Below are 12326 nucleotides of genomic sequence, written 5' to 3'. Positions count from 1 at the left end.
CCGTTTTTGGCTAGCTTATTCTAGCCTAATGATCAAGTAACATAATTATTTCTGATGTCTAGCATCTCTTTCTTCAGGTGATAATTATTAGGGTGGCAAGGAAGGCAGTCTATACAACAGCATGTAAATTTTACAGAGATTGTTCTTGAATCTTAAGAGTATATCTAATTCCATCTGGTACTCAATATAGGAAACAATTCATAATACTAGCATTAGTTTTAATGGTGAAAGCATAACCCCCAAAATATAAAAGGGGTGGGGAATCCCACAACCAACACAACAACAGAAAACTTCTGCCAAAGCACATTCATTCACAAGTCTTCTTTTTTTAATGTTTTCTGGGTTTTGTTTTGGGTTTGGTGGTTGTTGGTTGGTTTTGTTTTGGGATACAGGATATCAAGCCTACAAGTGTTGTATCTCTAAACTATATCCCCAGTATTTTTTGTTTTGGTACAGGGCGTCACTAGGTTGCCCAGGATAGCCCGAGCTTGAGATACTTCTACTTCAGCCTCTGCAGTAGCTGTAATTACAAGCATATACCACCACACCTAGCTAGTCTTATAAGAAGAAAATGATGGACTGAAAATTGATTTGTACTTTTGATAAAGATAACATTTGAAAAAATATATATATATTAAAAAAAAAAAAAAAAAAAAAAACATTGCTGAGTATCTATAATCTCTTACCGGAGAGAAAGACGTGTCCTCTAAAATAAGTTCTTCAAGCTTAAGTGCAATTAGATGTGTTTCAAGTCCCTTAATATGATCCACAGCATTAGAAATTAAAGTCTGAAGTCCAGAAACATAGTCTTGGAAACTGCTGAAGACAGGTGGCTGGGAACAGGATTTGAAACATTTTTTAAAAGATGAAATACTATCAAAGGCATTCCCAATGCTTACAACATGTAGGTATGCTGATTGCATGCTATACCATGACAGGAATGGAGATACATACACCACCAAACAATATAATTGTAATCACAAAAAAGGAAAACTTAAGCATTTGTTAAAGTGAGGTTTTATTATATTCTGGAGAATTAGAGAGAAGAGAATCCACTAGAAAATATATTACTTCATCATTCAACATACAGCCAGCCAGGAAACTCTACCACCTCTCTTCATTTCTTTAAGATTTCCAATAATGTTAATGGAGAACAGAAACATAATAATCCAAGTTTGAATAGAAAAAGTAAAAGATAGCAACAGACAAGAAAATTTAGAAAAAAGAACAGAGAAGGGGAACAGATATAGACACATTTTGAAATTATATTGAAGCCAGGCCGGGGGTGGGGTGGGGGGTTGTAAGCAAATTGTATTCATGAACAACTCTTTATAAGTAAATTGACAAAGTGCTGGGGTGCAACTACATGGTAGAGCCCCTGCTTACTATGCACAAAGTCCTGAGTCTCATCCCCCATACCATAGGGGTGAAAAATGAGCAGAATGAAAGAAAAGAAAAAAGGCCCAAGATAAACTGAAAGACATGAGGAAAATTAAATGAGTCAATAAATCTCAAAAAGAAAAAAAGAAATCTCCAAGAAAATACCAAAAGATAATTTGGCTAACAAATTTTGAAAAGCCTTTCTAAACATGATGCCAAACTAGAAAACATTCAAGATATTCTTTAAAAATTACTACTTTAATTAAAAACAAAACAACAGAAAAGGCTGGGTGCGTGCAGAATGCTTCTAATCAGAGCAACTCAGGAGACAGAGACAGGAGGATAGCAGGTTCAAAGCCAGCCTCAGCAATGGTAAGGCACTAAACAACTCAGTGAGACCTTGTCTCTAAATAAAATACAAAATAAGGCTGGGGATGTGGCTCAGTGGTTAAAAGTCCCCGAGTTCAATTCCAATACCCCAGAGAAAAAGGAAAAAAAAAAAATCATTCATTAAAAAACAGATGAGGGGGCTGGGTATGTGGCTCAAGTGGTAACGCGCTTGCCTGGCATGCGCGGGGTGCTGGGTTCCATCCTCAGCACCACATAAAAATAATATAAAGATGTTGTGTCCACCGAAAACTGAAAAAATAAATACTAAAAAAAATTCTCTCTTTAAAAAAAAAAAACAAACAAAAAAAAAACAGATGAGGGCTGGGGTCATGGCTCAGGGGTAGATCGCTCACCTAGCATGTGCAAGCGCTGGATTTGATCCTCAGCACCACACGAAAATAAAATAAATAAATAAAATAAAGGTTAAAAAAAAAAGAATGCTTTAAAAAAATGACAATTTAAGAAAAAATTGCTTCATTGGGCTGGGGTCGTGGCTCAGTGGTAGAGTACTTGCCTAGCATGTGTGAGGCACAGTGTTCGATTCTCAGCACTGCATATAAATAAAGATCCATTGACAACTAAAAAAAAATTTTAAAAATTGCTTCATTTATAATGAGGATTAATAACATTATTAAGAAACCAATGGAGCAAAACTTATCAATAGGCCAAGAGCAGTGGCACATGCCTATAATTCTATTCAGGAGGCCTAGGCAGTAGGATAACAAGTTCAAGGATAGCCTGGGAACTTATTGGAGGCCCTGTCTCAAAACAAAAAATAAAAAGGGTGGGGGATTTAGTTTAGTGATAAAGCATCCCTAACTTTAATTTCTACTTGGGTATGAGGGAAGTGGGGAAGTATAGACACTAAGAAAAATACTTCTACGAAAGGAAACTTGAACGAAGAACAGATCATATATTATCTAGCAAGGTGTAGTGATACACACCTGTAATAGTAGCAACTCAAGAGGTTGAGACAAGATGATTGCAAGTTCAAGGCCAGCCTCAGTAACTTAGCAAGGCCCTAAGCAACTCAGTGAAACCCTGTCTCAAAATTAAAAATAAAGAGAGCTAGGGATGTTACTCAGTGGCAAAATGTCCCTGGATTCAATCCATAATAGCAACAAAAGAAATATCAGAAAACTTCAATTTTTAAACACATATAAACATATAATCACACACACACATAAACACATATATGTTATATAAACATGAGAGCCCGGTGGCTCATGCTTTTCACTCAAGAAATAGTCTAAGACATACACAGTGACATGTGTCTATAATCCCAGAAATTTGGGAAGCTGACACAGGAAGATTGCTTAAATCCATAAATTCAAGATCAGCCTGAGCAAGTGATCAGCTAGTAAGATTCTTTTAAAAAAGGAAAAAAAAAAAAAAAAAGACAGAGAAAATGAAAACTTTAATGACTCTTAAAACATGCAAGAAAACTTTTGAAAAGAAAAAACAGTCTGTAGCTAGATTGCTATTTGTGTTTTTCTGTTATTACCATGATGATACTGGTTTCTTTTTTCTTCTTTTTCTTTTTCTGTAAACTTAATTTGTATGGTCGCAAGACACTCTCGCAGTAACTGGACACCCAAAGGATAACAGAAATAGTCTGAAAGTGGAAAATGTGCAAAATAATCAATCAAGATTACAATCCCATCAGGAAGTTAAAGGCAATGAATTGAAAAAGAAATTCTAACTAGAAGTTCTGTGCAAATCCTTTTTGTTGGTGGGGGAGTGTTACTGGGGATGCAAGAAGGGGCTGATACATGTTAGGTAAGTGCTATACCTCTGAGATACATTCTTATGCAATTCCTTTCGATTTCTCCCCTGAATATATTTTCACTCTCACATCTTTATTTGTTCTTCTTTTGGGGGCACAAGGCAGTCTGGGGAGAAACTGGGGATAGAATCCAGGCTTTTATGCAGCACCAGTCTTTCATTTCTATAGTCACATGTTGATTCAGCACTTTTTCTTCTGCTCAGACTACTGCAATACCCTACCTACCTTTTTATTATTTCTTCTGGCTCTCCCAGCTAACTCCACATCCTCTACTCCATTCTGTTTCTTTCACATCTCTGTATAATTAGGGACTTATTAATATCCTTTTTGCTTAGTCCAAATTCCTAGGCACTGAATCTAAAGATTCTTTACAATATGGCTCTCTCCACATGCTTTGCCCGACAGGTAAGATACCATTTCACTTGCAAATTTTGACTGAAGATATATGGACATGGGCATGACAGCACACACCTAGAATCCCAGCCCCTTGGGAGGCTGAGACAGGTAGACAGCAAATTCCAAGGCAGCCTCAGAAATTTAGCAAGACCCTAAGCAACACAGCAAAACCCTGTCTCAAAATAAAGAGGGCTGAAAATGTACTTTGGTGGTAGAGAAGATCCCTCAAGTTGATCAGCACAGATCCTGGATTGTATTAAATTAGCTATTTACCAATCTCCTCCTATACTGCAGTGTGTGCATATATGTGCATATCCAGTTACTGCTTTATCTCTTTGGCACTTCTAATATGCTAGACGCCAGACAAGAGTATATTGCTTTTGGGGAATTAGACTAGTAGGGAAGGAGAAGTAAACAACTTTGTGACAGAATTAAAGGAAAGATAATGGATTATGAGTGAATGCAATCCTCCTTTTTTCCTCTAGCTAACCAGAGAGTTTGGTTATATCAAACCCTGGACTCCTTCATAATGCAGAATATCTCAGTAATTAGTAAACAATAACAAAAAATATAAGAAGCTGAAAGAAATAACTTAAACTCCAGAACAAAGAGTGAGTCAGGGTCTGGGTTTAGGACTCAGGGATAGAGCACTTGCCTAGCACATGTGAGGCACCACATTAAAAATAAATAAATAATGGGCTGGGCTTGTGGTTCAGTGGTAGAGTACTTGCCTCATATGTGTGAGTAACTGGGTTCGATCATCAGCACCACATTAAAATAAATAAAGATACAGTGTCCATCTACAACTAAAAAAAAATATTAAAAAATAAAAAGAGTGAGTCAGGCTGGGTGTGGTGACACACACCTGTAATCCCAGTGGCTTCAGAGGCTGAGGCAGGAAGATCAAGAATTCAAAGCCAGCCTCAGCAACTTAGTAAGGCCCTAAGCAACTCAGTGAGACCCTATCTCTAAATAAAATATAAAAAAGGGCTAGGGATGTGGCTCAGTAGTTAAGCGCCCCTGGGTTCAATACCCAATAAACAACAACAACAATGGGAATAAAAAGAAAAAGAAAAGAAAAACCAAACCAAAACAAAACAAAAACAAAGAGTGAGTCAGAAAATGGAAAGGAGAAAACAGCTAGATTTGGAATGATTCTGGGTAACCTGAGAAATCACTAAAATAACTTCCAATAAATTTTACCTCAGCATTATGAATGAAATCATTGTAGAATTCTTGGAAGGAGATGGTTTAGAAAATGATTTAAAGGGCTTTTCAATTAACAAAAGCAGGATTAAAAAACAAAAGCATGATTACAGGAAGTTGCACATGCCTATAATCCCAGCAGCTTGTGAAGCTGAGGCAAGAGGATCATGAGTTGAAAGCCAGCCTCAGCAAAAAGCAAGGCACAATGCAAAGTGAGACCACCCTGTCTCTAAATAAAATTCAAAATAAGGCTGCAAGGATGTAGTTCAGTTGTTAAGTGCCCCTGAGTTCAATCTGGGGTACCAAAACAAACAAACAAAGCAGGATTACAGAGGTTAAATTGTAGGTATAGGATGGGTGCAGTGGTGTGCACCTGTAATCCCAGAGACTCAGGAAGCTGAGGCAGAAAATTTAAAGTAAGAGACCTATCTAGGCAAATTAGGGACACCTTGTCTCAAAACTAGGGGAATGGGTAGCTGGCGATATACCTCAATAAATAAAGCACGACTGGGTTCAATTCCCAGTCTCCACCCCTCAAAATTATATTTCATTAATTAATCAATTGCAGGAATATGGTGCCTGTTACATGTTCATTGTTGAAGAGAACAAAACTTACCTCAACAAAGAAGACAAGATTTTCTAAACGGGTAGGATGTGTTTTCAAGTTACCATCTTTAACTTCTAAGAGGTCACCTTTACATCTACTGAAGACATCTGAAGACAAAAAGATATTTTTATGGTTTTATTCGCCTTTTGTTTCAATGCTATTTTCAGGAACACAATCTATATAATCTAATAGAAAATAAGCAAATATAATTAGTTCAGAAACTTTTTTTTTTTTAACCACAGTGAACCAAAAACTAGAGAATAACTATTTTAAGCCTCTAAAAGTCATATTTACTATGGCTGTACAGACTTCAAAATAATATATCTCGTCAGGTATAGTGTGATAAACCTGTAAACCCAGCTACTTGGTAGGCTGAATCAGGAAGGAACACAAGTTCAAGGACAGCCTAGGCAATTGAGACTGTCTCAAAATAAATTTTTTTAAAAAGGGATAGAGATAACTCAGTGTGTACAGTGCTTACCTAGTATGTACAGAAACCCTGAATTCAATCCCCACCATAAATTAATTGTAGAGTCTAAGATATCTCAAAAATAGGTCACACATGGTCCCAATAAAATTAAAATTGAGTGAGAAGAACTTGTATAGTGGAATGAAAGACCAAGAAAGTATACTAAAGAAATGTATCTTCATAACAGAGGCTATGTTTTATTCTTACACTCTTGATCATCTTTTAATTTTCAGACATCTTTCATATGAGAAATAAAGTAAAAGACCATTTAGGTCCCTGAGAAGACAGACCCTTACAGATTTAGAATGCATATATACCTTTATTTTTAAGTTGGACACCTTTATTTTACTTATTTATGTGGTGCTGAGGATGGAACCCAGTGCCTCGCACATGCTAGGAGAGCGCTCTATCACTGAGTCACACCCCCAGCCCACATACATCCCTTTTAACAATAATTCCATTTCAAGGAAATTTTATCCCAAGGAAATAACCAAATGATTACTCAAACACTGTGTCCCAAGATATGAATTTCAACATTATTATAAATGTAAGAAATAATGCAAGTATATGTCAAACAGAGGAGTTCACAAGTAAATTTGTTATACTGACATTTCAGAACATTATGTATTATTAAAAGTGAACATATAGGGCTGGGGATGTGGCTCAAGCAGTAGCGCGGTCGCCTGGCATGCATGCGGCCCGGGTTCGATCCTCAGCACCACATACAAACAAAGATGTTGTGTCCGCTGAAAACTAAAAAATAAATATTAAAAAATTCTCTCTCTCTCTTAAAAAAAAAAAATAAATAAAAAATAAAAGTGAACATATATACATATGAACAGATAGATAGATATAGAATTACATAGGTATCCAGGAAAATTAAAAAAATAAAATCAAAAAAGCCTACATTATCTGTGTATGGTGGTGCATCCTTTAATCCCAGCCACTCAGGAAGCTAAGGCAGGAGAAGCTTAAGTTCAAAGCCAGCCTCAGCCAAATTATTGAGACCCTGACTCAAAATAAAAAGACATGAGGATATGGCTAAGTGTGAAGTGCCCCTGCGTCCCTGGGTTCACTTTCCAGTATTAACCCCTGCCCCCCCCCAAAGGGGGGGGTGGGAATTGCAGGTGTGCAAAGGAACGAACCTGTGTTATATATACCTTTTCATATCTTAAAAGAAATTACTACTATGTATTTCACATACATATGAATGGCTGTAGGTGGCATCTATGCGTATTGACTCCAAAGCATTAAAAGTCTGGACAATTGCCTGGCAAAGGAAAAAAGACCTTACTCACTTGTGTACCAGTTTATAATAGGTATCTAATACTTTTGTAATACAAAAATAACTTTTAATACTAAAGAACTGGTTTTGAAAAATTCTAAAAATATGCATCATTATTTTCAAATCCTACTTCAAGTTTATATATATAAAAATTGAGCTACTGCCAAACAACCACATACAAAAATCTACAGTAAGAATACTCACCCTCTGGACTGGGACATGAGTGATTCCTCACTCAAAATGCACAAGGTCCTAGATTCAGTCCCCAGCACCGCAAAAACAAACAAAGAAACAAACAAAACAAAACAAAACTAAAAAACTCACCCTTTAACTGTTCTAGTAAAGACTTAAGACTATTCTCTATTCGCTCCTGTATCTCCACTGTATCTTCTGAAATTGAAAGATAAAAATTAAAAACTTTCATTTTCTTATTAAAATAAAAAGCATAGTCAATACCTGTAAACAAAACACAGTAAGAATCATTTTCTTCCTGTTAAGAACTTACGAATCTTAGGCTGGTGATATAGCTCAGTTGGTAGAGTGCTTGCCTTGCACATACAAAGCCCTGGGTTCAAACCCCAGCACCCCCCCTAATAAATAAATAAAAATTTAAAAAAAAAAAAAAAAAAAAGCCCATGGGGAAAATGAAGTAACTGATTTGACAAGGAGGGGGGAGAGGAGGATAGCGGAGAAGTATAGGGGTAGGAAAGATGGTGGAATATGATGGACATTATTACTCTAGGTACACATATGACTGCACATATGATGCGATGCTACATCCTGTACAATCAGAGACATAAAAAGTTGTGCTGCAATTGTGTACAAAGAATCAAAATGCATTCTTCTGTCATATGTACATAATTAAAATAAACAAATTTAAAAGGACAGGGGAGCATTTAATCACCTTTTCACCATAGGTACTACCTGAAATTCTCTTTGAGGACTTGAAACCTGCCGCGAGTGCTTAAAAATTCTTGTAAATGATAGGATCTATAAACTTTATGATTTTGAAAAAGAGAAATATTTGTGATTCTCATTGGGTTGAAAGCTTGAGAATTTATCCACAAAATTTGGAACTTAATTTTTAAATCCAATTCAATCTAAAGCTAGGTATGGTAGTGCATGCCTGTAATCCCAGTGGCTCAGGAGGCCGAGGCAGGAAGACTGTTGAGTTCAAAGCTAGCCTCAGCAGCACAGTGAGAACCCAAGCAACTCAGCAAGACCCTGTATCAAAATAAAATACTTTTGGTGCTGGGGATGTGTGTTTCAGTAGTTAAGCACCTCTGGGTTCAATCCTCAGTATCCAAAAAAAAAAAAAACCAACTAAAATTCAATAATATTTTAATAAATTAACTGTTGGACGTAACAAGTCCCTTTAAATATGGGGAAAAAAAATCAGGATTCTAAAACATTACTTTGAAATCTGTGAATGTGCCCTCTTGAACACTAAACCAGACATTGCCAGAGCAGCTTCCAGCTTTCATCTACTCCATATTGCTAAGTATCTGAGGTTTTAGATGTTTCATTGCATTTACTAAGTTTTCAATGACAAAAACCCAGGAAATTCACATGCAAGAAAATACTTACTTACCTAAACCATTGGTATCCAGCTCATAAATATCATTAACAAGATAAAAAGAACTTATCTGGCATTGAGAACAGCCAGAGTTAAAGAATCCACCCATTCTGGTAGGTACAGGACCAAGGAAAGGATACTAGAAAGAGGGAAAATAATATCCTTTAATTCATTCAAAAGAAGAAAATAAAGCTTTGTTAACTACTGGATAAAACTTATTTTGGGGATAGGGATATAGCTCAGTTGGTAGAGTGCTTGCCTCGCATGCACAAGGCCCTGGGTTCAATCCCCAGCACCACAATTAAAAAAAAAAAAAAAAAAACAAGGGCTGGGGATATGGCTTAAGTAGTGGTAGTGTGCTTGCCTAGCATGCGTGAGGTTCAATTCTCAGCACCACAACCGTGTCCACCTTAAACTAATAAATAAATAAATAAATAAACATTTCGGTGATTTAATGAAAAACCATTAATCAGCAAACTACTTTCTGACCATTATAGTAAAAATAGAAATGCCATATGAATTTGTTGATAGCTATTAGAAATTTATCATCACACACACACAAAAAATTATGCTTTTCTTCATTATTCAGCCTGGGTATTGGGAAAGCCTCTGCAATTTCTTCACCATCTATAGTATACCTCTTTTGACTCCAGCTGCCATAAAATGGGGGTGGGGTGGGGGGGAATTCTATTCTTTAGTATTTGGTCAACCCCAAAGTCCTAATTAAATGACAATCATAAATATAATCATTGAAGCTTTAATGACAAATTAAATAGATGATACCTGAATTTCCTTTTCAATAAATCGCTTTCCTGTCTCCACGGCCAACTCTAGCTGTTGAAGGAGCAAACGAAGAATATCAATGGGAGAGGATACACCATTCTCCGCAGTCTTCTCAGAGTTCTTTGGCTCCACAGGGTGGTTAAGACTTGGAAGGCCACTGATCAGCCTCAATGTTAAGGAACGGATTCTTAGCCACATGGTCTCCTCCTCCAAGGAAAATTTCTTATGTTCTTCAGAAACATCCCTTAAACAAAAACATGCTCAGACCATCCATTTTATTCAACCTGTTGCCTTCAAAGCTTTCAACATTCATTTTTATCAGTCAAGATACTGCTGAATGGTTCCAATTTTCACTTATTATTTGGATGATCTTAAAGCCAAAAATCTTCTGAATCCCCATTTCACTACCAATAAAATGGGCATGGTAACTTTCCTAACTTAATTTCCCCAGGACTTTTTTTCCTGATAATTAAAGTACTACATGATACAAAAAGTTTGACAGCTGGAGGTGATGGCACACATCTGTAATCCCAGCAGCTCTGGCAGCTGAGGCAAGAGGATCCCAAGTTTGAGGTCAGCCTCAGCAGTGTAGCAAGGCCCTAAGCAACTCAGGGAGACCCTATCTCAAAATAAAAAATAATACGGGCTGGGGATGTGGCTCAGCAGTTAAGCACCACTGGGTTCAATCCCCAGTTGCCCGCCCCACTCCCGCCCACCAATTCAAATGACAGAAAAGTAAAAACTGGGAAAAAAAAGTGCCCTGATAACCAAATACCCAGAGTATTAACAAGTTTGGTATATATCCATTCAGACTTTTGCAATACAGATGTATAAAAAAATGTACATTTTTATACATCTGTATTGCAAAAGTGAATTTCAATGGTAGAATGCATTGAAATGTAAGTAAAAGTGGCAAGCTTGTTACATTCTAAAAATTTATGGTAAATAAATTGGTAAATTTGTTTGTGTGTGATGTACACACACGTTATATATATTTATATATATTATATATTATAATATATTTATATATGAATATATATTATTATATAATATATAATTATATATAAAATATGTTATGTTATATAAATATATATAACACATTATATATTTATATATTATATATAATATATATTATATAATATATATTTATATTATACATATTATATATTATATATATATAATAACATGTGTGCACATCACACACAAATTTACCAATTTATTTACCATAAATTTTTAGAATGTAACAAGTTTGCCATTTTTACTTACATAAGTTAAATCATTTATGTTTACATTTCCACTGTTTATATGCTATGAAGTAGCAAAGGGGTGAGACGTATTTTCTTCTTCTGGCTTAACTATATTTTCTTATCCCAATAACAAACATATTATTTTATATTTGTGTAAAAGAGAAGATTTTTCTAAACAACTATCAGATTAAACCTAATTCTTCCCACCCATCCAGTGCTAGGGATTGAACCCAAGGCCTCACACATGTTAGGCAAATACGCTACTACTGAGATGCATGCCCAGCCCTTTTTATTTTGAGATATGGTCTCTCAAAATTGCCCAGTATGACCTTAAACTTGTGATCCTTCTGCCTCAGCCTCCTAAATAACTATAGGTTACAGGCAAGCACCACCATACCCAACTGGATTCATCCTAATCCTTTAGAAATAAATGGCTTGGCCAGGAGTGGTGGTTTACTCCTGTAATTCCATCAGCTCGGGAGGATGAGTCAGAAAGATCATAAGTTCAAATGCAGCCTCGGCAAAAAATTGAGGTAGCTCAACAACTCAGTGAGACCCTGTTTCTAAATAAAATACAAAAAAGGGCTGGGTGTGGCTCAGTGGTCAAGTGCCCCTGAGTTCAATCCCTGGTACCAAAAAAGAAAGAGAGAGAGAGAGAAATGGCTTGGAGTTAAATTTCAGTTACCTGTCTTTTGGATCCCAGCTGAAGAAAACATTTAAATCTCTGTTATCTCGCAAATCTTCCCATGGAATGTCATCTTCTTCTGGCCTAAGATTCATTGACTTTATACTTTCTGCTAGGCTGGTTGATCTGCGATATATAGAATTTATTTCAATAGGAAAATAGTCATGAAAATGTTTTCAACATTGTTTTACAAGAAAGAAAGGAAGAAAAAAGAAAAAAATTATTCTAAGAAATAAGGGTTCATATAAGGTGATATACAACCAAGTAAAAATCATGCCAACTTACTCCATGACAAGAGAAGGTCAAACAAAGTAATGAATCAGCACTAACTCCTGAAATCCCATTTGTAGTGCAAAGGGAAACTTGTAAGCATAATATGGATCAAGAGAATGAGCATGTATAAAATGACTCCTGCAGAGGATCTGAGATGGTGCTGGCAATTCTCTATAATTCTTTTTTATTTGTGGGGGGATGGGGGATGGGGGTGGAGCCAGGGATTGAACTCAGGTGCACTCA

General features: G+C 36.2%; 1 protein-coding gene across 2 annotated transcripts in view; it reads right to left on the bottom strand.

Moving 5' to 3' along the window:
• Naa25 (N-alpha-acetyltransferase 25, NatB auxiliary subunit) overlaps positions 1 to 12326 on the bottom strand; it is a 73830-nt gene that overhangs the window by 6849 nt on the left and 54655 nt on the right. For both annotated transcript variants that reach the window (XM_076854117.2, XM_076854202.2), the window contains exons 17-23: positions 11811 to 11936; positions 9879 to 10122; positions 9111 to 9234; positions 7844 to 7909; positions 5775 to 5872; positions 3275 to 3385; positions 687 to 833 (exon numbers count right to left, since the gene is read on the bottom strand). In XM_076854117.2, the coding sequence (XP_076710232.1) occupies positions 687 to 833; positions 3275 to 3385; positions 5775 to 5872; positions 7844 to 7909; positions 9111 to 9234; positions 9879 to 10122; positions 11811 to 11936 (916 nt within the window). The remainder of the gene's footprint in view (positions 1 to 686; positions 834 to 3274; positions 3386 to 5774; positions 5873 to 7843; positions 7910 to 9110; positions 9235 to 9878; positions 10123 to 11810; positions 11937 to 12326) is intronic.

This window comes from Callospermophilus lateralis, chromosome 1 (assembly GCF_048772815.1).
Source record: "Callospermophilus lateralis isolate mCalLat2 chromosome 1, mCalLat2.hap1, whole genome shotgun sequence".
Lineage (NCBI taxonomy): Eukaryota > Metazoa > Chordata > Mammalia > Rodentia > Sciuridae > Callospermophilus > Callospermophilus lateralis.
The sequence above is the reverse complement of the archived record's forward strand: the minus strand, read 5'-3'. Positions and strand labels throughout refer to the sequence as shown.